We start from the raw sequence: 25,355 nt of genomic DNA, 5'->3' as shown, positions 1-25,355 counted from the left end.
CTGGACGAGCCCTCTGGGCTGATATAGGATATAGGGAGGGGGACGTAGACACACACAACCCACCTCCCCTTAAGTCTTACAACTAGGGCAAGGCACGGGTCAAGCTGAAGGTAGAGAGGACATTTCTCCTTCTCCTCCAGGCATTGTGAACAAATTGGAAAATCTTAAACACGCCCTGTCTGAAACAAAATTCAAGTCTCTACTCGTCCCATAACCCGTGTATATCCCGGACTCTGACATTGCTTGTTCTGATATTTCTTAATCTCTTGGGGGGGGGGGGGTATTTAGGCAATAAGGCCCAAGGAGGTGTGGTATATGGCCAATATACCACGGCTAAGGGCTGTTCATATGCACGACGCATCGTGGAGCGCCTGGACACAGCCCCTAGCCGTGTTACATTGGCCATATATCACAAACCCCTGAGGTGACTTACTGCTATTATAAACTGGTTACCAATGTAATCAGAGCAGTAAAAATAAATGTTTGGTCATGCCCATGGTATACGGTGTGTGTGTGTGTGTGTGTGTGTGCGTGCGTGCGTGCGTGCGTGCGCGTGCGTGCGTGCGTGCGCGCGTGTGTGTGTGATGTAAGCAGGGGAACATTCCATACAGAGCCCCCTACAAGCATTGCTCCACCAGTTCATAAAGCAGTATGTTAGAAATGTCCACCTCATTAGCTGGCTCTGAGGCCTGTACCTGGGACTTCTAATTAGCATGGACTGAAGTCCTACATTACTAGTCCTATGTCATGTACATGTTGTTATTTACATGTTATGTACTGAGATGTTAATACATGCTATTACACCCCTTATCGTTTCAGAGTGTTTGATATGTCATTTGTGAGCACTATTAGGAACTGTTATTCCTATTAGTATAGCATTTGTAAACAGTGAACATTTACATTACATTTAAGTCATTTAGCAGACGCTCTTATCCAGAGCGACTTACAAATTGGTGCATTCACCTTATGATATCCAGTGGAACAACCACTTTACAATAGTGCATCTAACTCTTTTAAGGGGGGGGGGGGGTTAGAAGGATTACTTTATCCTATCCTAGGTATTCCTTAAAGAGGTGGGGTTTCAGGTGTCTCCGGAAGGTGGTGATTGACTCCGCTGACCTGGCGTCGTGAGGGAGTTTGTTCCACCATTGGGGTGCCAGAGCAGCGAACAGTTTTGACTGGGCTGAGCGGGAACTGTACTTCCTCAGAGGTAGGGAGGCGAGCAGGCCAGAGGTGGATGAACGCAGTGCCCTTGTTTGGGTGTAGGGCCTGATCAGAGCCTGAAGGTACGGAGGTGCCGTTCCCCTCACAGCTCCGTAGGCAAGCACCATGGTCTTGTAGCGGATGCGAGCTTCAACTGGAAGCCAGTGGAGAGAGCGGAGGAGCGGGGTGACGTGAGAGAACTTGGGAAAGTTGAACACCAGACGGGCTGCGGCGTTCTGGATGAGTTGTAGGGGTTTAATGGCACAGGCAGGGAGCCCAGCCAACAGCGAGTTGCAGTAATCCAGACGGGAGATGACAAGTGCCTGGATTAGGACCTGCGCCGCTTCCTGCGTGAGGCAGGGTCGTACTCTGCGAATGTTGTAGAGCATGAACCTACAGGAACGGGTCACCGCCTTGATGTTAGTTGAGAACGACAGGGTGTTGTCCAGGATCACGCCAAGGTTCTTAGCACTCTGGGAGGAGGACACAATGGAGTTGTCAACCGTGATGGCGAGATCATGGAACGGGCAGTCCTTCCCCGGGAGGAAGAGCAGCTCCGTCTTGCCGAGGTTCAGCTTGAGGTGGTGATCCGTCATCCACACTGATATGTCTGCCAGACATGCAGAGATGCGATTCACCACCTGGTTATCAGAGGGGGGAAAGGAGAAGATTAATTGTGTGTCGTCTGCATAGCAATGATAGGAGAGACCATGTGAGGATATGACAGAGCCAAGTGACTTGGTGTATAGCGAGAATAGGAGAGGGCCTAGAACAGAGCCCTGGGGGACACCAGTGGTGAGAGCACGTGGTGCGGAGACAGATTCTCGCCACGCCACCTGGTAGGAGCGACCTGTCAGGTAGGACGCAATCCAAGCGTGGGCCGCGCCGGAGATGCCCAGCTCGGAGAGGGTGGAGAGGAGGATCTGATGGTTCACAGTATCAAAGGCAGCCGATAGGTCTAGAAGGATGAGAGCAGAGGAGAGAGAGTTAGCTTTAGCAGTGCGGAGCGCCTCCGTGACACAGAGAAGAGCAGTCTCAGTTGAATGACTAGTCTTGAAACCTGACTGATTTGGATCAAGAAGGTCATTCTGAGAGAGATAGCAGGAGAGCTGGCCAAGGACGGCACGTTCAAGAGTTTTGGAGAGAAAAGAAAGAAGGGATACTGGTCTGTAGTTGTTGACATCGGAGGGATCGAGTGTAGGTTTTTTCAGAAGGGCATGCATGGACAGACAGGCTAGACTACAGTAATCAACTCTGAAGGGACGTCACATTACTGTGATGACGCTAGTTAGAAAATCCTTTCGTTATCAGTCTCCGTGGGGTCAGTCACTAACCCGATGGCCCATATTTCTTTCTATCTTTGTCTCTCTTTCTTTCTTTCTCCGTTTTTCTGTGAGCATTCCGTAGTCAGGTCTGTGTTTCTCACAGTGCTGGTAGTGATAAAAACTAGTTTCGCTAATCCCCACCCGTAAACTGGGCATGTTTCTGTGGCAACTCCAAGTGACTGAAAGTGTGTACTGGATGCAGGAACCGTCATGACTCAACGTGATCAAGACAAAGGAGAGGATTGTGGACTACGGGAAAAGGAGGAACGAGCACGCCCCCATTCTCATCGACGGGGCTGTAGTGGAGCAGGTTGAGAGCTTCAAGTTCCTTGGCTTCCACATCACCAGCAAATTAACATGGTCCAAGCACACCAAGACAATCGTGAAGAGGGCACGACAAAGCCTATTCCCCCTCAGGAGACTGAAAAGATTTGGCATGGGTCCTCAGATCCTCAAAAGGCTCTACAGCTGCACCATCGAGAGCATCCTGACTGGTTGCATCACTGCCTGGTATGGCAACTGCTCGGCCTCTGACCGCAAGGCACTACAGAGGGTAGTGCGTACGGCCGAGTACATCACTGGGGACAAGCTTCCTGCCATCCAGGACCTCTATATCAGGCGGTGTCAGAGGAAGGCCCTAAAAATTGTCAAAGACTCCAGCCACCCTAGTCATGGACTGTTCTCAATTTGGGACACATATTGGCTAAGAAGTACATTACAGAGTAGAGTGTGGGGGTTGGGGTTGGGGGGTCAACAGGTAGCAAGGTAATTGTTTATCTGGCAGTCGGTTGAGTTCATAAAGGGGCACTTCACAGGAGTACCATTGTGCCACATGAAACGAAAGCCTGTGAAGTGTGGCGCTGGGGTGACAGACGAGCGTCATCGGCGTGTAGTCTCTCTCTCTTTCTCCTCCTCACTCTGTCTCTCTCTCTCTCTCTCTGTCCCTCTTTCTCTCTCTTCTCTCTCTCCCACTCTCTCTCCCCCCTTCTCTCTCTCTCTGTCTCTTTGTCTCTCTCCCTCAGTGATTTGTAGTGCGGCCATCAGAACTTTGACAGCTGGTAACGGATGTCTCCTGGCAACGGACACACTCCCACATTGCTCAGCGTCCTCTCGACGCTGTTCCCTTTTCTTCCTGTGTGGGAAGGGGAGGGTGGGGGTGTGGCAGGGTAACAGACTGTGACCATGTTTAGTTCAATTCTGTTTGTCGGTCTGTCGGTGTTTAGTGCACTGTGGGTGTGACGCGCAGTATGACCCTGGGTTTGACGCTGTATGACATTCATGTATACACTGTCGCAGTGACTTGATGTGAATCTGGTCCAACCCAAACTGGACCATTTTGTTATACCATTTGTTATAAGTCAAGTTTTATTTGCAGTGCATTTCACATGTCTCAATACACTTTACAAAAAAGATGAGCTCTTCCTGGGTGTGTGGTCCCCTATGGTGAAGTCCTATCGGTGTCCTTTGACCTCTGTGTGGTCTGATTTAACCCCATCATCTCATTGTGTCTGCCTGAGATGATCTGGCTGTCACACTAGGTTAATACCTCAAAGAGGGCTTCTGACTGTCCTGCAATATACCTGATACATAATCTACACTATACTGTCCTGCAATATACCTGATACATAATCTACACTATACTGTACTGCACCCTACCTGTACAGTATCTCTTCTGGTTTGACACGCTTTATTCAACATTAGCAGTAGTTCCTTGGTAATGAGTTAGTGAAGATAAAGTTTCAAATGAGTGGTAGTTGGACTACGTGCCGGTCCTGATGTTTAAGAATGTAAAAAAAGAAAATAAAAGAACGTGGAACTTGAAACGAAATAGCAGGCCGAGGAGGCTGGTGGGAGGATCTAGAGGAGTACAGGCTTCTTGTAATGGCTGGAATGGAATAAATGGACCGGAGTCTAACATGTTTGATGTATTTGATACCGTTCCATTTCTTCCATTCCAGCTATTACAATGAGCCCGTCCTCCTATAGCTCCTCCCACCAGCCTCCTCTGATAGCAGTGCTATTTCAAGCACAAAACCTCCCCTGCGAGTTGTTTAATTCCTCACCAGTTGAGTTTTACGTTGCTCTTGAAACAGGGAAACATCACCCCACCTCCCAACAACATTCATCAATGATGCAGTTGTTAATGTCTATATTCTAACGTTTTTTATTATAATTGTTATTGTTTTTGTGTGTGTGTGTGTGTGTGTGTGTGTGTGTGTGTGTGTGTGTGTGTGTGTGTGTGTGTGTGTGTGTGTGTGTGTGTGTGTGTGTGTGTGTGGGGGGGGGGGGGGGGTGCATATGTGCGTGTGTGTGTGTGAGTGTGTGTCAGGCGTGATATTCTTGCCTGGTGAATTGTGCCTTAGGTCCGGAACTTCCTCCTGAGTCCAGTGACAGATAGGCAGGGGGTATTTTATGACGCTATCAAGGCTCCCCAGTAGCTATTTCTACTCATTTTCATGTTGACCTGTATGGGAAGTGATCTTCAATTTTCCAATATGGCCACACTCTCATGGTATACCCACATCATGCACAAAATGTGTGTGTTGGAATATAGCAGAATGATTCCACCCATAGAGAACCAACTCCATGTTTCATGCCCGTCTGTCTGATGTGGATCTAAATGAGACGTCGGTGATTGATTTCAAGAGAGGTTCAACTTTTCCAGGACAGAAGCATTTGAATGAGAAGGGGGGGGGACTGTGGAAAGGTCATCACAAACACGCACGCACAACCACAAACACACACACACAACACACACACCATCGTGGCAGTTTTCTGAATGTTGCAGTGCTGAGAGAAAAGGGATCAGATATCTCTGTCATTACTTTAACTTACCAATTGACCCTCTGTTTCCACTCTGTTGCCTTGGATATCATGGTGTCCATTGTATGGCTGTTTGCATGGCAGCAGTATTGGGGATGTGGCTAGATTTACTATTGGTGTTTTTAGAAAGTATTGTATAGTGCGTAGTAGTCTGTTGATTTTACATCCGGTATCACTTTGATATCGGTTTGTTGTTGATTTGACCTCCAGTCTATTCTCAATTGTTCTCAACTGTTTTCAATAGTTCTCAACAGTTCTCAATAGTTCTCAACTGTTTTCAATAGTTCTCAACGGTTCTCAATAGTTCTCAACTGTTCTCAACTCTTTTCAATAGTTCTCAACTGTTCTCAATAGTTATCAACTGTTCTCAACCTTTTTCAATAGTTCTCAACTGTTCTCAATAGTTCTCAACTGTTCTCAATAGTTCTCAACTGTTTTCAATAGTTCTCAATAGTTCTCAACTGTTCTCAACTGTTTTCAATAGTTCTCAACTGTTCTCAACTGTTCTCAATAGTTCTCAACTGTTCTCAATAGTTATCAACTGTTCTCACCTGTTCTCACCTCTCACAACAGATGTGTATAGCTCATGACTTAGAGCAAGGGTTCTTAAACTTTTTCAGCCTGGGTCCCAAATTAGAAATTCAGTGTTCAGTCATTTCAAATTTTGCCATGGGGCGTAGAGAAAATGTCACGGTTTTAAAGCAAGTTTTCTGCAATTCTACAAATCATGCCATGGGGTGGAGAGGACATTTAGCAGTTTTATAAAACATTTCATGCAATTCTGCTCATTTTGCAATGTGGCAGAGAGAAAAACGGTTCAGTTTTACAGCTAATTTCCTGCAATTAGACCACTTTGGGTCACAAGCCCTATTATAATCAAAGAAAGACTGACTTAGAGGGTGCAAAATCAAGTGGCGTTTAACCGACACCTCAGAGCTACCAATGGGCCTGACCGAGGGAAAGGTCTGTTTGTTGGATGGAGAATAGCAGGAAGTAGTGGTGTAACGGTCGTCGTATGAAGAAGGTGTGGACCAAAGCGCAGCGTGGGAAGTGTTCATGTTTTTTTATTAAAACTGAACACTGAGACAAAATAACCAAAAATAGAACAACACGAAACAATTCTGTCTGGTGAAGACACAAAAACAGAAAACTACTACCCACAAAAACCATGTGGGAAAAAGCTACCTAAGTATGGTTCTCAATCAGAGACAACGATAGACAGCTGCCTCTGATTGAGAACCACACCCGGCCAAACAACAAAGAAATACAAAACATAGAAAATGAACATAGAAAGCCCACCCAAATCACACCCTGACCAAACCAAAATAGAGACATAAAAAGCTCTCTACGGTCAGGGCGTGACAAGTGGACTAACTGCCTACTGTGTGTAGATGCCAAATTAGGCTTTGACTTCCCAGTAGATGTGTTGTTGGGCAGGGCCTGCTTTCTGTCACCACCATCTGCTTTAACACCCATTTACACGTTCCATTACTGTAAATGTTTGAGCTTGGCATTGATACATCTTAGATAGGTAGTCAATTCCAGCCATTGTTCCAGCCTTGTCCAGGATCACACTGGATGATCTATGCTCAGCCTGCTCTTTGTTCAGGTTGCCAGGGAGATTTCTTATGTTTGGAATCTGTATGGTTGTTTTCCAGTAGAATGGACCATAGATTAGGTTGCCAGGTTTTAGTTAGCAACCACATTGCTAGGCTTCATTATTGTGTATTTTATCAGGTTTCTGCTAAGACGCTGGTCTGAACACAACACATTCTCTCAGGCATGTCTGCATCGCCAAGGCCCACTGGCAAATCTATGCGAAGGAATCTAACCAAGGGGCAGAATGTTTTAATTTGCTTACCAAGAGATTAAAGTGTACTGTGACACATTGTGGTGATACACCCAGAATGTACAGTATGAAGGGGAAAGACTCTTACTCACAGCTATGTCATCATATCATCATATGAAGATAGTGGGATGGGCATAACTGACAGAAATCTCATTATAGGAACATACTGTTGACTTATTGTGTCTTGCACTGTGAACAAAACGGGATAATTAAATCTTGTGTTTTCTCATTAGTCTTTGTTGGCTTTCATCTCTGGTAAATCAACTAAGAACATTGGGGCTATCTTCTTTCATTCTTAATCTACATGAGTAACTAACAGAATGCTACAGTACTGTAAACTACGTCTGTGTTTTGCATCATTGGTCACACACTGGTCTAGTTTCGGGAGCCGCTTTTTGGTTTCGGTCACCTCGCCTTGTTATCGTCATAACCAATAAAATGTGATCATAAAAGCCTTTCTCTCAGTCCACCATCCATCCTATCAGATAGCTCTGTATTTATTCAATCCACTCCCTCACACCACAGTGTGTGTGTGTGTGTGTGTGTGTGTGTATGTGTGTGTGTGTGTGTGTGTGTGTGTGTGTGTGTGTGTGTGTGTGTGTGTGTGTGTGTGTGTGTGTGTGTGTGTGTGTGTGTGTGTGTGTGTGTGTGTGTGTGTGTGTGTGTGTGTGTGTGTGTGTGTGTGTGTGTGTGTGTGTGTGTGTGCGCGCATGCGTGCGCGCGGTGAAAGAGTCTGTGTGGATACAAGTGCGTTCTCTATCTCAAATACGGATGGCCATCACGTTCGGCCTTGACAGATGTGCGTGTGTGTGCTCTTTGGTAATTTTTCATCTGTAAATGGGATTTGGTTACCAAGCTACAGAGCCATTAGGTCACACGATGCAATGTACACACTGGCGTGTACCTGGAAAATAATTGAATCACACACCAAATCAGATATTAGTCTTGGTTTCCCCCCCACTTCCTCCTGCATCTCTGCTGCCTGGTAAGGTAGGAGCAACACAGGGTTTGTATAAGGCGTTAGGCAACCACTGCGTCCCAAATGGCACCCTATATTGACCCGAGCCAAAAGTAGTGCACTATGTAGGGAATAGGGTGCCATTTGGGATGGGGCCCCTGTTGTACGTGTGTTCCCTCTCTGCTCTAGCTGGAGGACAAAATAGGAAAAGGAGGTTGAATATATTCAGCCAACGCATACAGATGAGGTCCCAGCTCCGCGGCTCTGTGTATGCAGGCCGAGGCAGTATTCTATCAAAGGCCTCCTGCTGGGTGTGCCGCCCTTCAAGCTGCTGTGAAAATGCCTGTGTTCTCCTCCAAACAGAAAGAGACCAGAGCAGATTGGGTTTAACAGCGCAGTGGACAGGCGCCGCCACAACACGCTAAGATAAATAAGACGCTGAGTCCTCTTTGAAGAGACTGGTAATAAACTTGGCTAGACGCAACACTGACCTATTATGTGATGCAGTCAGTGGCATTTGGGGTACGTCAGTAAGGGGATGATCGTGTACTTGTCTTTTGTCACGCTTATGACGTGATGCACCTTTGTACGTCTCTGTGACACAACTGGAATGGTGAGCTCAGATAAAGCTAAAGCAAATGCCACAATGAGTTTTCATCACTAAGCTCAAACACTGAACACTTTTGGTGTTTAGATTCCAGTGTTTTTGCAGATAGCCCAAGTGGTATTGGAACGCATGCTGTAAACCAGGACTATTCCATTTATTATCTGGAGGGCCCAAACACTTCAGATTTTTTGTTTCTACCTGGTAGTTAAATTCACTCATCAGTCTCAGATCTATGTCATCCCTGATTATAGGGGGGAAATGAACACCAGAAAAGTAACTGGCCAAGGTTTAAGACTTCTGGTTGAGACCACAGTCTTTGACTGCCTAACCTTTGACCTTAACATAACAGATCTGTTTCAGTATTGCAGGTTTTGGGTGTTTTGCAGAGTGTGTATGGGGCACATGAAGCTCAGCTCGTGACTTACTGTATGTTTGTAGTGATATCTTTTTCTGTAGGGGTAGAGTCCAACAACCCGACTCCTGGCACACATGACAGTCCTGGGCTCACAGATACATCCATGACCCCAGGAGATAGATCCACCGCCCCTGTCTCCACTGAACCCAGCTCCACCACCACAGACAGAGCCACCACCACAGACAGAGCCATCACCACCCAGGACCCCTCAACTGTCCTCCCTAGCACTGATGGCACCTCACCCACAACAGCAGCCATCTCTAAAACTGAAGAGGTCTCTACTACAACAGACCTGACCTCAGCTTCTGATACGACGGAGTCTACGAGAGCAGACGGCACCACTGCGACAGAAACCAGAACTTTCTCGTCGATCAGCACAGCAGAGATGACTTCCTCCCACAAGACCACGGCGTACACTGTCACGTACCCTGAGTCGACGGAAAAAGACAGTCCGTCTACAGACAGTGGCATGACAACACCCACCACCACACCTGCCCTTAGCAGAGATGTCTCTCCGTCTACCACGGAACATACCGGAACCTCCTCCTCTGCCACCACTGAGACAGGCCGTACCTCAGCTGATGTCCTCACAGAGTCAAACACAACTCCAGACAGTATCCCAACCAGCAGTACCAAAGAGCCAGGTACACATGAAACAACAGCCATCAATACAGCTACCACAGATACAGGTACCAAAGAGCCAGGTACACATGAAACAACAGCCATCAATACAGCTACCACAGATACAGGTACCAAAGAGCCAGGTACACATGAAACAACAGCCATTAATACAGCTACCACAGATACAGGTACCAAAGAGCCAGGTACACATGAAACAACAGCCATTAATACAGCTACCACAGATACAGGTACCAAAGAGCCAGGTACACATGAAACAACAGCCATCAATACAGCTACCACAGATACAGGTACCAAAGAGCCAGGTACCAAAGAGCCAGGCACACATGAAACAACAGCCATCAATACAGCTACCACAGATACAGGTACCAAAGAGCCAGGTACACATGAAACAACAGCCATCAATACAGCTACCACAGATACAGGTACCAAAGAGCCAGGTACACATGAAACAACAGCCATCAATACAGCTACCACAGATACAGGTACCAAAGAGCCAGGTACACATGAAACAACAGCCATCAATACAGCTACCACAGATACAGGTACACATGAAACAACAGCCATCAATACAGCTACCACAGATACAGGTACCAAAGAGCCAGGTACCAAAGAGCCAGGCACACATGAAACAACAGCCATCAATACAGTTACCACAGATACAGGTACCAAAGAGCCAGGTACCAAAGAGCCAGGCACACATGAAACAACAGCCATCAATACAGCTACCACAGATACAGGTACACATGAAACAACAGCCATTAATACATCTACCACGGATACAGGTACCAAAGAGCCAGGTACACATGAAACAACAGCCATCAATACAGCTACCACAGATACAGGTACACATGAAACAACAGCCATCAATACAGCTACCACAGATACAGGTACCAAAGAGCCAGGTACACATGAAACAACAGCCATCAATACAGCTACCACAGATACAGGTACCAAAGAGCCAGGCACACATGAAACAACAGACATCAATACAGCTACCACAGATACAGGTACCAAAGAGCCAGGTACACATGAAACAACAGCCATCAATACAGCTACCACAGATACAGGTACCAAAGAGCCAGGCACACATGAAACAACAGCCATCAATACAGTTACCACAGATACAGGTACCAAAGAGCCAGGCACACATGAAACAACAGCCATCAATACAGCTACCACGGACACAGGTACCAAAGAGCCAGGTACACATGAAACAACAGCCATTAATACAGCTACCACGGATACAGGTACCAAAGAGCCAGGTACACATGAAACAACAGCCATCAATACAGCTACCACAGATACAGGTACCAAAGAGCCAGGTACACATGAAACAACAGCCATCAATACAGCTACCACAGATACAGGTACCAAAGAGCCAGGTACACATGAAACAACAGCCATCAATACAGCTACCACAGATACAGGTACCAAAGAGCCAGGTACACATGAAACAACAGCCATCAATACAGCTACCACAGATACAGGTACCAAAGAGCCAGGCACACATGAAACCACAGCCATCAATACAGCTACCACAGATACAGGTACCAAAGAGCCAGGTACACATGAAACAACAGCCATCAATACAGCTACCACAGATACAGGTACCAAAGAGCCAGGCACACATGAAACAACAGCCATCAATACAGCTACCACAGATACAGGTACCAAAGAGCCAGGTACACATGAAACAACAGCCATCAATACAGCTACCACAGATACAAGTACCAAAGAGCCAGGTACACATGAAACAACAGCCATCAATACAGCTACCACAGATACAGGTACCAAAGAGCCAGGTACACATGAAACAGCAGCCATCAATACAGCTACCACAGATACAGGTACCAAAGAGCCAGGTACACATGAAACAACAGCCATCAATACAGTTACCACAGATACAGGTACCAAAGAGCCAGGTACCAAAGAGCCAGGCACACATGAAACAACAGCCATCAATACAGCTACCACGGATACAGGTACCAAAGAGCCAGGTACACATGAAACAACAGCCATCAATACAGCTACCACGGATACAGGTACCAAAGAGCCAGGTACACATGAAACAACAGCCATCAACACAGCTACCACAGATACAGGTACACATGAAACAACAGCCATCAATACAGCTACCACAGATACAGGTACCAAAGAGCCAGGTACACATGAAACAACAGCCATCAATACAGCTACCACAGATACAGGTACCAAAGAGCCAGGCACACATGAAACAACAGACATCAATACAGCTACCACAGATACAGGTACCAAAGAGCCAGGTACACATGAAACAACAGCCATCAATACAGCTACCACAGATACAGGTACCAAAGAGCCAGGCACACATGAAACAACAGCCATCAATACAGTTACCACAGATACAGGTACCAAAGAGCCAGGCACACATGAAACAACAGCCATCAATACAGCTACCACGGATACAGGTACCAAAGAGCCAGGTACACATGAAACAACAGCCATTAATACAGCTACCACGGATACAGGTACCAAAGAGCCAGGTACACATGAAACAACAGCCATCAATACAGCTACCACAGATACAGGTACCAAAGAGCCAGGTACACATGAAACAACAGCCATCAATACAGCTACCACAGATACAGGTACCAAAGAGCCAGGTACACATGAAACAACAGCCATCAATACAGCTACCACAGATACAGGTACCAAAGAGCCAGGTACACATGAAACAACAGCCATCAATACAGCTACCACAGATACAGGTACCAAAGAGCCAGGCACACATGAAACCACAGCCATCAATACAGCTACCACAGATACAGGTACCAAAGAGCCAGGTACACATGAAACAACAGCCATCAATACAGCTACCACAGATACAGGTACCAAAGAGCCAGGCACACATGAAACAACAGCCATCAATACAGCTACCACAGATACAGGTACCAAAGAGCCAGGTACACATGAAACAACAGCCATCAATACAGCTACCACAGATACAAGTACCAAAGAGCCAGGTACACATGAAACAACAGCCATCAATACAGCTACCACAGATACAGGTACCAAAGAGCCAGGTACACATGAAACAGCAGCCATCAATACAGCTACCACAGATACAGGTACCAAAGAGCCAGGTACACATGAAACAACAGCCATCAATACAGTTACCACAGATACAGGTACCAAAGAGCCAGGTACCAAAGAGCCAGGCACACATGAAACAACAGCCATCAATACAGCTACCACGGATACAGGTACCAAAGAGCCAGGTACACATGAAACAACAGCCATCAATACAGCTACCACGGATACAGGTACCAAAGAGCCAGGTACACATGAAACAACAGCCATCAACACAGCTACCACAGATACAGGTACACATGAAACAACAGCCATCAATACAGCTACCACAGATACAGGTACCAAAGAGCCAGGTACACATGAAACAACAGCCATCAATACAGCTACCACAGATACAAGTACCAAAGAGCCAGGTACACATGAAACAACAGCCATCAATACAGCTACCACAGATACAGAAACCAAAGAGCCAGGTACACATGAAACAACAGCCATCAATACAGCTACCACAGATACAGGTACACATGAAACAACAGCCATCAATACAGCTACCACAGATACAGGTACCAAAGAGCCAGGTACCAAAGAGCCAGGCACACATGAAACAACAGCCATCAATACAGTTACCACAGATACAGGTACCAAAGAGCCAGGTACCAAAGAGCCAGGCACACATGAAACAACAGCCATCAATACAGCTACCACAGATACAGGTACACATGAAACAACAGCCATTAATACATCTACCACGGATACAGGTACCAAAGAGCCAGGTACACATGAAACAACAGCCATCAATACAGCTACCACAGATACAGGTACACATGAAACAACAGCCATCAATACAGCTACCACAGATACAGGTACCAAAGAGCCAGGTACACATGAAACAACAGCCATCAATACAGCTACCACAGATACAGGTACCAAAGAGCCAGGCACACATGAAACAACAGACATCAATACAGCTACCACAGATACAGGTACCAAAGAGCCAGGTACACATGAAACAACAGCCATCAATACAGCTACCACAGATACAGGTACCAAAGAGCCAGGCACACATGAAACAACAGCCATCAATACAGTTACCACAGATACAGGTACCAAAGAGCCAGGCACACATGAAACAACAGCCATCAATACAACTACCACGGATACAGGTACCAAAGAGCCAGGTACACATGAAACAACAGCCATTAATACAGCTACCACGGATACAGGTACCAAAGAGCCAGGTACACATGAAACAACAGCCATCAATACAGCTACCACAGATACAGGTACCAAAGAGCCAGGTACACATGAAACAACAGCCATCAATACAGCTACCACAGATACAGGTACCAAAGAGCCAGGTACACATGAAACAACAGCCATCAATACAGCTACCACAGATACAGGTACCAAAGAGCCAGGTACACATGAAACAACAGCCATCAATACAGCTACCACAGATACAGGTACCAAAGAGCCAGGCACACATGAAACAACAGCCATCAATACAGCTACCACAGATACAGGTACCAAAGAGCCAGGCACACATGAAACAACAGCCATCAATACAGCTACCACAGATACAGGTACCAAAGAGCCAGGCACACATGAAACAACAGCCATCAATACAGCTACCACAGATACAGGTACACATGAAACAACAGCCATCAATACAGCTACCACAGATACAGGTACCAAAGAGCCAGGTACACATGAAACAACAGCCATCAATACAGCTACCACAGATACAGGTACCAAAGAGCCAGGCACACATGAAACAACAGCCATCAATACAGCTACCACAGATACAGGTACACATGAAACAACAGCCATCAATACAGCTACCACAGATACAAGTACCAAAGAGCCAGGTACACATGAAACAACAGCCATCAATACAGCTACCACAGATACAGGTACCAAAGAGCCAGGTACACATGAAACAGCAGCCATCAATACAGCTACCACAGATACAGGTACCAAAGAGCCAGGTACACATGAAACAACAGCCATCAATACAGTTACCACAGATACAGGTACCAAAGAGCCAGGTACCAAAGAGCCAGGCACACATGAAACAACAGCCATCAATACAGCTACCACGGATACAGGTACCAAAGAGCCAGGTACACATGAAACAACAGCCATCAATACAGCTACCACGGATACAGGTACCAAAGAGCCAGGTACACATGAAACAACAGCCATCAATACAGCTACCACAGATACAGGTACACATGAAACAACAGCCATCAATACAGCTACCACAGATACAGGTACCAAAGAGCCAGGTACACATGAAACAACAGCCATCAATACAGCTACCACAGATACAAGTACCAAAGTGCCAGGTACACATGAAACAACAGCCATCAATACAGCTACCACAGATACAGGTACACATGAAACAACAGCCATCAATACAGCTACCACAGATACAGGTACCAAAGAGCCAGGTACACATGAAACAACAGCCATCAATACAGCTACCACAGATACAGGTACCAAAGAGCCAGGTACACATGAAACAACAGCCATCAATACAGCTACCACAGATACAGGTACCAAAGACAGTGAGACCACAGGTACAGGGATCACAAAGTCCACCATCCCACCAACTGGTCAGACCTCTCTCCCGGTAACTGAGGGTAGTACCCTGTCTTCAACACCCCTCGCCGCCACTACAAGGGGCCCTGAGACCTCTCTCCCAGTGACCGATGGCTCCACGTCCTCATCCCCCACCGCTACCATTACAGGGAGCCCTCATACAGACAAAACCACTGGAACAGAGGGGACTACCGATTCTACAACCACAGCTGGCACTCCAGCTTCGCCCCCCACCTCCAGCTCTTCCTCCAGCCCACCCTCTCCAGGCTCTACCCAAACCCCAGGCAGTAGCACTGCTGCCCCCGTAGACACCTCCACCACCCCTGCCCCCTCTCCCACCATCACACCTACAGGAGGTATGCTTTGAAATGTAATTGTCCGTGTCATATGTTGTAAACATGATTGGATCTGTGTTATGTCTGAAGGAGAACTAAATATAATGCCGCAAACTGATTAAAAACAAAGATATTATCTTCCCTGTGAGATGTTAATCAATGTTGAAACTTCCTTTCTAGTTTGATCTTTGTTATGTCTTTCCTTCTTTTTTTTTACCACAGAAACCCATGGGCAACCAACTAGCAAAACTAGTGAGAGCCCTCTTCCTCCTTTCCACACCTCCACCTCCCCTACCGGTGGAAGTACCACCCAGCCGGAGTCAGCCGTCACTGCTGCCACCTCCCTGCCTCCACCCATCTCCATAGTGTGTCCCTCCACTCCCTGTCCGTATGATAGCATCTGTCTCAACGGCACCTGCCAGTGTATGTCTGGGACCTTCCTCTTAGAGGGCCGCTGTGTACAAGGTTAGTGCTAGTTGTTGGTGTTATAATCAAGACAACGATGGTGATGATGCTGAGGATTATAAGGATAAATGGTGATGATGATGACTCCTTTTTTCCCCCTTCATTTTCAGCCCAAGTGTTCTCTGGAGACCTGCATCTCAACCAGACATTTCAGGCTGAAATGAGCAACCGGTCATCAGTGATATTTCAGCGAACAGCAGCCAGGATCTCAGAGGCAGTAGGTCCCTGAGTCACAACGCCCAGTAGTTACAGTGTATTCTCCTCTCAGAGCCGACGGAGCGGGACAATAATCCTCTCTTATCTTGTTTTTAGCTGAGAAGAGCCTTGGAAAACGAGTCTGGATACAGCCAAACTGATGTCGTGCTGCTGAGGTAGGGTTCTCTACGCTACATTGTCAAGAACGGTTGTTATCCAATGTGTAGCCCACCGTGCCCGACGTCATTTCAACACCTTTTCCACGTTGGTTCAACGTCTTTTCAGTGAGATAACGTGGGAACAACGTTGATTCAACCAGTGTGTGCCCAGTGGGATTTGTTGTGATGACCAGGACATTGGTTTGACCGTGCATTTTATCAGCTGGCTTGTAATGGTGATTATGTACGGTCTTTGCCTACAGGCAAGGCAGTGTGATAGCGACCGTGAACAACGTGTTTAAACTAGGTTCCAGTGCCACCCAGACTTCGACCAATGCCGCTATAGATAAAGCCATACAAGCCTGTGGGTTGACCTGTGGGACCATACTGGAAAGAGCTGCATTTACCGGTGGGTACTGTGCATTACTGCTTCACCCTGTGTAGAAGGAGTGACCAGCAGGGAGATTCTTACTACCTGAGAGCTTGAACCATACTTTCTATTCATAGAAAATAATAGATAGATACCCACTTTATTGTACCAGAGGAGAATGTAAATGCCAAACAACAGTGTAGAAGGTGTAGAAGCTACACCTGCATTGCTTGCTGTTTGAGGTTTTAGGCTGGGTTTCTGTACAGCACTTTGTGACATCAGCTGATGTAAGAAGAGCTTTATAAATACATTTGATTGATTGATTGATTGATTGATTGATTGATTGATTGATTGACAAATTTCCTGACATTCTCGTACTTTGTAGCCATTAAAAAGTCCCATAAAACATGAAGTACCATCACATAGTGTCACTATCCTGACTGGTGTGTCCCTATCCTTTTCCCAGCCACTGACCTATGTGATCAGACCCCCCAACCGTGTGATGTCCGCTCTACTACGTGCGAGTACAAAGAAGATGGAGTGACCAGATGCTCCTGTAAGGCTGGCTACATCAACAGCTTCTACTCAAACCGAAGCTGCACAGGTGAGTACAAACCCGTCTCCAATGGTTCTATCCCTATTGAACGGTAATTCAAGATAGGACTCAGTGATTATATGTATTAGTAGTCTTTGTGGTTGTACGTACTGAGTGCATTGAAATGTTACACAAGACACAAGATAACAGCTTAGCTACTGTATAATAGAGCTGCTGAATACATTCCATTTGATAGAGAGAAAATATTAAAGGAGGTACAAACAGACAGAGACAGACTCAGAGCAAGGTCGAGCGCACTTGGTTTAGCATCAGAGTGAAGAAAATGGGAAAGTTAGCATCAAAAGAATGCATTTGTAATCATTTAAATACTTTTGTGCGCGCACATGCGTGTGCGTGTGCGTGTGCGTGTGCGTGTGCGTGTGCGTGTGCGTGTGCGTGTGTGTGTGTGTGTGTGTGTGTGTGTGTGTGTGTGTGTGTGTGAGAGAGAGAGAGAGAGAGAGAGAGAGAAAGATTGATTTTTATTGTTTATTTCACTCTTGTTTATTATCTACTTCACCAGCTTTGGCAATGTTAACATATGTATCCCATGCCAATAAAGCCCTTGAATTGAATTGAAATGAGAGAGAGAAAACACAAACAGACCCCACAGAGCCCCAGGACAGCAACACAATTAGACCCAAACAAATCATGAGAAAACAAAAAGATAATTACTTGACACATTGGAAATAATTAATTTAAAAAACAGAGCAAACTAGAATGCTAGTTGGCCATAAACAAAGAATACACCATGGCAGAATACCTAACCACTGTGACTGACCCAAACTTAAGGAAAGCTTTGACTATGTACAGACTCGGTGAGCATAGCCTTGCTATTGGTAAAAGGCGGCTCAAGAGAAGACAGGCTATGTGCACGCTGCACACAAAATGAGGTGGAAACTGAGCTGCACTTCCTAACCTGCCAAATGTATGACCATATTAGAGACACATATTTCCCACAGATTACACAGATACACAATGAATTTGAAAACAAACCCAATTTTGATAAACTCCCATATCTATTGGGTGAAATACAACAGTGTGCCATCACAGCAGCAAGATTTGTGACCTGTTGCCACAAGAGAAGGGCAACCAGTGAAGAACAAACACCATTGTAAATTCTACCCATATTTATGTTTATTTATTTTCCCTTTTGTACTTTAACTATTTGCACATAATATGACATTTGTAAGGTCTTTACTATTTTGGAACTTTTGTGAGTGTAATGTTTACAGTAAATTTGTATTGTTTATTTCACTTTTGTTTATTATCTAGTTCACTTGCTTTGGCAATGTTAACATATGTTTCCCATGTCAATAAAGCCCCTAACTTGAAAATGAAAACTGAAATTGAATTGAGAGAGAGAGAGAGAAAGACAGAGAGAGGGTCAAGTGCTGTGTAGACATGTCTCCTCTCTGACCCATGGCACTACAGTATATATCTCTTTAATGTATTCGTCGGCAAAGGGGGTGTTGCCCTGGTAACCAGTTGAAGAATCATGGTCGCTATCTGCCAAGCCAGGGGCTGGATTACTTTTGTCCAGCAGGGAAGTTATGGGTTGGGGAGAACTACTAAAACATAGATGACTCCGTTCCCCACAGGCCCCATGTTAAACTACACATACTGTAGGGCCTGTTCCTCAAATCTAAAATTGTACGTACTGATGTTACAACGTATATCAACTTCTCTAAGAGCAAGTGTTTATTATGTTGGTTAATGTGCAAATTTATTGAGCAAACGTTGGCGAGCTTCACCTGTTCTCTCCTGTGATAGCGGCGCTACAGTACACATAGTGGGTGTTAAGATCACAGTGTTAGTCACCCATGTTAGTTCCTCTCTGTGAAACGGTGACATCACTGTCTCCATAGAGATCCTGTAAGTCACATGGTTCTATATGTAATTCTATGGCTGTCTCTCACCTATGTTTCCTCTTTCTCCATAGCCTGTCCCAGTGGTCAAAGGTCAGAGGGAGACACATGTGTGCCGTGAGTATTTTATTTGAATCTCTTTTTGTTTGGTTGAGACAGGCAGAGTTCCCCTGTTGAGAATGCATTAAAGCATCGTAGATAGCTGCAAGTAAATAGCGCCCCCTTGTGCCCTTACTGTGTAATTGCACCAGGAACTACTGTCACCTAAAACAATGTATTGTGGTCAGATGATATGAAATGTGTATCATGTTTGCTATTATTGTTCTGTTCCAGATGCACGTTTGGCTACGCTGGATTCAACTGCGCTGACTGTAAGTTGGACTAAAGTTCCTCTTACTGAACCAAATGGGTCCAGAGATGTGATAAAAGTTAGTGTGGTGTTTGTATTTCCTTGTTATCTGAAGTGTCTTCATGTGTGTATCTCTCTCTGTGTAGCGGCTCTGTTGGCAGTGGTGGTCATCGCCTGTGTACTGGGGGGAGTCCTCCTCATCATGCTGCTGGCCCTGCTTGCATACTGCTGCTGGTAAGAATATAACACCCTTTTCTCCTCTCCCCTCTCCTCTCCTGTCCCGTCTCTCCTCTCCCTCCTCTCCTCTCCCTTCTTTCTTCTCCCTCCTCTCCTCTCCCTCCTCTCCCTTCTCTCCTGTCCGTCCTCTCCCTCCTCTCCTCTCCTCTCCCTTCTCTCCTCTCTGTCCTCTCCCTCCTCTCCTCTCCCTTCTTTCCTTTCCGTCCTTTCCCTTCCCTTCTCTCCTCTCCGTACTCTCCCTCCTCTCCTCTCCGTACTCTCCCTCCTCTCCTCTCCCTCCTTTCCCTCCTCTCCCTCCTCTCCCTTCTCTCCTCTCCGTCCTCTCCCTCCCCCTCCTCTCGCTTCTCTCCTCTCTGTCCTCTCCATTCTCTCCTCTCCATCCTCTCCCTCCTCTCCTCTCCCTTCTCTTCTCTCCATTCTCTCCCTCCTCTCCTCTCCTCTACCTTCTCTCCTCTCCTCTCCTCTACCTTCTCTCCTGCGAAGCCCTAACCTCCATTCACACTGCCCCTCATCAGAGGCCTTACCACCCTCCTCTAACCATTACTCTGTCAAGTGTTAGCTGCACCCCTGGCTCTACACCCACCCTACAAAATATTGGCGTCTCACCACAATGTATCATCAGAGAGACTTACCGATATAGGGCTGTGCATTTACATTGTCCTATCTGTGTGTCTCGGAGGTACCGGTCGCAGTCGGTGAAGAAGCCTTCAGCAGAGTTCAGCAGCCCGTACCCTGTGGAGGACTTCCAGGGCCCCTGGTCCACCACCCAGGGCATCACCCCAATCCCCCGGGCCAGCACCAACTGGGACTCAGCCCCCATGGAGATGACCGAGGGGGGCAGCACACACACCCTGTTTGACATGAAGCCCCAAACCAACGGAGCGGTGAGTCCCTTGTGATTAAGCCTGTGTTCTTCTGGCCTAATAGATTCTAGACCAGATAAACCTCCTGCTTGTACATTGCCCCAAATTGTAATTGTCCTGTCTGCTTTCCTCTCCCTGCTGTTGTCCTCGGGAAACCTAATGCGCTAACTCAAAGATCTTCTCTGTCTTGTGTGACATATTTAAGATGTTTTGAGGTTTTGTCTCCTTAAATGCTGTGATGCTACTTGTTATTTAACTCCTATATTACGCGGCAAAATCGTACGTAATATTTGATTTGCTTTTTGTGCTACGACTGTAGCTGTCATGGAAGAGAGTGTTGACGTTTGCTAGTTAGATAGCATGTATGTGCTCCCTCCCTTCCTTGCCTGACTCCCGGTGTGTTGCTTTAGGGATTCCACATCCTGCCTAAACGGGGGAAGAAGGTAAGGTTCTAAGTCTAGTAATGCTTTGCTTTCCCTCTCCTTACTAATCAAGCCTATAACCTCTGCTGACGATTTTACTAAACCTACCCTGTCCTTTGAGCTGGTGATGGGAGAGACCGAAACTTCATGAACAATTGATGGAACCGTCAATAGCTTCCAATACCTTATGTGATCCACTTGTTTTAGGAGGAAAATAATTCGTATTTCAATAGTTTCAATAGTTCAAAATATACCGGGAACACAAACGTTCATGAATGGTCAGTTTTGTCATCTTAATTTCATGTATGTTGCTGTTTGATTTGTGCTTTTGTGTGTGTGTCTGCATGTATCTGTGTGTCTGTCTGCGTGTGTGCATATGTGTCTGCGTGTGCGTGTGTGTGTGTGTGTGTGTGTGTGTGTGTGTGTGTGTGTGTGTGTGTGTGTGTGTGTGTGTGTGTGTGTGTGTGTGTGTGTGTGTGTGTGTGTGTGTGTGTGTGTGTGTGTGTGTGTGTGTGTGTGTGTGTGTGTGTGTGTGTGTGTGTGTGTGTGTGTGTGTGTGTGTGTCTAGCGCGATCTCTGACATTCCCGCCTGTCAATGTTTCAGACCGGGTCGTATGACCTGACCTCAGACAGCATGAACACGTTCAAGGGGAAGAACCAGTCTCGCTACTCCTACCTGATGCAGGGCCACGAGAACCCTTACTTCAAACCTGCAGATGAGAGGAGACCCGTATGAGAACCACAGTGACGGGAAGGTGGGGGCTATCGCACAGAAATGGCTAACGATCAAATTGAGAAGTCACTGACTTCTAGTAACTCTGGGTATAGGTACATCCTCTCACTGTATTTGTGTTGAATTGTGTAAAACTTTTTATTTTCATCAGGATGTTCGGATAGATGCCATGTACTGTCTAGGGCATCTGGAGTCATTCATGGTTTAATGACACGACTACAAGGGACTTGACAGCAGGCTTTTAAATATGTTCTTCTGGAATCCATTCTCAAAATCAGCTTTATGATTCAGAACGATTTGGAGTCCAACGTTCATTGACTTCACAGGGATTCACGTCAATAACTGACCCCACCAAAAAGGATTTTGCTCACTACAAATGTCATGGTTTACTTTTGAAACGTTCCGTTCATCTGATCATAGTCTTTATCCTGTTCTGCAATACAAAGAGAGGATTCGGAACAAGATTTGTAACAAAAATATACACTGCTCAAAAAAATAAAGGGAACACTAAAATAACACATCCTAGATTTGAATGAATGAAACATTCTTATTAAATACTTTTTTCTTTACATAGTTGAATGTGCTGACTACAAAATCACACAAAAATTATCAATGGAAATCAAATGTATCAACCCATGGAGGTCTGGATTTGGAGTCACACTCAAAATTAAAGTGGAAAACCACACTACGGGCTGATCCAACTTTGATGTAATTTCCTTAAAACAAGTCAAAATGAGGCTCAGTAGTGTGTGTGGCCTCCACGTGCCTGTATGACCTCCCTACAACGCCTGGGCATGCTCCTGATGAGGTGGCGGATGGTCTCCTGAGGGATCTCCTCCCAGACCTGGACTAAAGCATCCGCCAACTCCTGGACAGTCTGTGGTGCAACGTGGCGTTGGTGGATGGAGCGAGACATGTTGTCCCAGATGTGCTCAATTGGATTCAAGTCTGGGGAACGGGCGGGCCAGTCCATAGCATCAATGCCTTCCTCTTGCAGGAACTGCTGACACACTCCAGCCACATGAGGTCTAGCATTGTCTTGCATTAGGAGGAACCCAGGGCCAACCGCACCAGCATATGGTCTCACAAGGGGTCTGAGGATCTCATCTCGGTACCTAATGGCAGTCAGGCTACCTCTGGCGAGCACATGGAGGGCTGCCCCCCAAAGAAATGCCACCCCACACCATGACTGACCCACCGCCAAACCGGTCATGCTGGAGGATGTTGCAGGCAGCCTCTGTCACGTCTGTCACATGTGCATGTGAACCTGCTTTCATCTGTGAAGAGCACAGGGCGCCAGTGGCGAATTTGCCAATCTTGGTGTTCTCTGGCAAATGCCAAACGTCCTGCACGGTGTTGGGCTGTAAGCACAACCCCCACCTGTGGACGTCGGGCCCTCATACCACCCTCATGGAGTCTGTTTCTGACCGTTTGAGCAGACACATGCACATTTGTGGCCTGCTGGAGGTCATTTTGCAGGGCTCTGGCAGTGCTCCTCCTAATCCTCCTTGCACAAAGGCGGAGGTAGCGGTCCTGCTGCTGGGTTGTTGCCCTCCTACGGCCTCCTCCACGTCTCCTGATGTACTGGCCTGTCTCCTGGTAGCGCCTCCATGCTCTGGAAACTACGCTGACAGACACAGCAAACCTTCTTGCCACAGCTCGCATTGATGTGCCATCCTGGATGAGCTGCCCTACCTGAGCCACTTGTGTGGGTTGTAAGACTCCGTCTCATGCTACCACTAGAGTGAAAGCACCGCCAGCATTCAAAAGTGACCAAAACATCAGCCAGGAAGCATAGGAACTGAGAAGTGGTCTGTGGTCACCACCTGCAGAACCACTCCTTTATTGGGGGTGTCTTGCTAATTGCCTATAATTTCCACCTTTTGTCTATTCCATTTGCACAACAGCATGTGAAATTTATTGTCAATCAGTGTTGCTTCCTAAGTGGACAGTTTGATTTCACAGAAGTGTGATTGACTTGGAGTGACATTGTGTTGTTTAAGTGTTCCGTTGATTTTTTTGACCAGTGTATATAAAATTATGTTTTATTTGTGTCCATTAGGCTGTGTTTAGACTGGCAGCCCAAATCATTATTTTTTCTCTTTTGAAAAATATCTGGTGTGAAAAGATCTGAAGACCAACTAGTTGGGGGGGGGAAAAGGGGTCAGAATTGGACTGCCTTAAACGCAGCCTTATTAAATGAAGAGTGAGCTGAATATAGCTTGTCACAGCCAGTAGTTGTCGCCATTGTTCAGGGTAAAGCTTTTCTTTTTTTTCTTTTTTTACAGTATCCTGGTACATTTAGTTACCTGTATGTCTATGTCTTATTGAAGAGATTACTGATATATTTTATTGAAGATTGGTCCTCCTGCATTGTAGTTTCTACGCTCTCACAATCAACATAGTATTTCAAAGTGATTCATCTATTGCTAATTGCACTAAATTATGTATTTGTGTTTCACTACATGTGATTTGTTTGGGTGGGGGGAATCATAGACACATTCTCAGTGAGAGCAAATTTATTTTTATATTTTTACTTTAGGATTGATTGTGTTTTCATGAGGAGAGATGTGTGTGTGAAGGAGCTGGATCCCTAGTTCAGGGGTTTATACAGTAAAGGGATATTTTGTATTAGTCTGGTCTGGAGCTGAGTAGACCTACTCTACAGTCTATTAGTCTGGCCTGGAGCTGAGTAGACCTACTCTACAGTCTATTAGTCTGGCCTGGAGCTGAGTAGACCTACTCTACAGTCTATTAGTCAGCCTGGAACTGAGTAGACCTACTCTACCGTCTATTAGTCTGGCCTGGAGCTGAGTAGACCTACGCTACAGTCTATTAGTCTGGCCTGAAGCTGAGTAGACCTACGCTACAGTCTATTAGTCTGGTCTGGAGCTGAGTAGACCTACTCTACAGTCTATTAGTCAGCCTGGAGCTGAGTATACCTACTCTACAGTCTATTAGTCTGGCCTGGAGCTGAGTAGACCTACTCTACAGTCTATTAGTCTGGCCTGGAGCTGAGTAGACCTACTCTACAGTCTATTAGTCTGGCCTGGAGCTGAGTAGACCTACTCTACAGTCTATTAGTCTGGCCTGGAGCTGAGTAGACCTACATCCTCTGTTATTAGTACCTTCCCTGCTGAAGCTGCCTGCATCTACAAACGTGCCTGTTTTGATTGGTCTTTTTGAAGAATAGGAAAATTATGCAAAAAAAACTCTCGACAAAGCTTGTTCTCAGATGTGCCAATTACCATGTCTATACACTTCCGCAAAAAT

General features: G+C 46.1%; 2 protein-coding genes across 2 annotated transcripts; both read left to right on the top strand.

Annotated features, from left to right (window-relative positions):
• Positions 1-9,283: 9,283 nt before the first annotated feature.
• Positions 9,284-15,862, top strand: LOC139564838 (uncharacterized). Its single transcript, XM_071384680.1, has 2 exons — positions 9,284-9,824; positions 15,645-15,862. The coding sequence occupies exons 1-2, from the start codon at positions 9,284-9,286 to the stop codon at positions 15,860-15,862; spliced, it is 759 nt and encodes a 252-aa protein (XP_071240781.1).
• LOC139565202 (protein HEG homolog 1-like) lies at positions 15,206-25,069 on the top strand. Its single transcript, XM_071385355.1, has 12 exons — positions 15,206-15,851; positions 16,053-16,295; positions 16,406-16,512; positions 16,608-16,666; positions 16,912-17,057; positions 17,485-17,622; positions 19,553-19,595; positions 19,812-19,849; positions 19,974-20,061; positions 20,744-20,948; positions 21,338-21,370; positions 21,954-25,069. Exons 2-12 carry the CDS (start codon positions 16,256-16,258, stop codon positions 22,083-22,085), a joined length of 1,029 nt encoding a protein of 342 aa, XP_071241456.1. The 5' UTR covers positions 15,206-15,851; positions 16,053-16,255; the 3' UTR covers positions 22,086-25,069.
• The last annotated feature ends 286 nt before the right edge of the window (positions 25,070-25,355 follow it).

The sequence above is a fragment of the Salvelinus alpinus genome, chromosome 36 (assembly GCF_045679555.1).
Source record: "Salvelinus alpinus chromosome 36, SLU_Salpinus.1, whole genome shotgun sequence".
NCBI classification, from domain to species: domain Eukaryota; kingdom Metazoa; phylum Chordata; class Actinopteri; order Salmoniformes; family Salmonidae; genus Salvelinus; species Salvelinus alpinus.
This window is presented reverse-complemented; position numbering and strand designations above follow the sequence as displayed.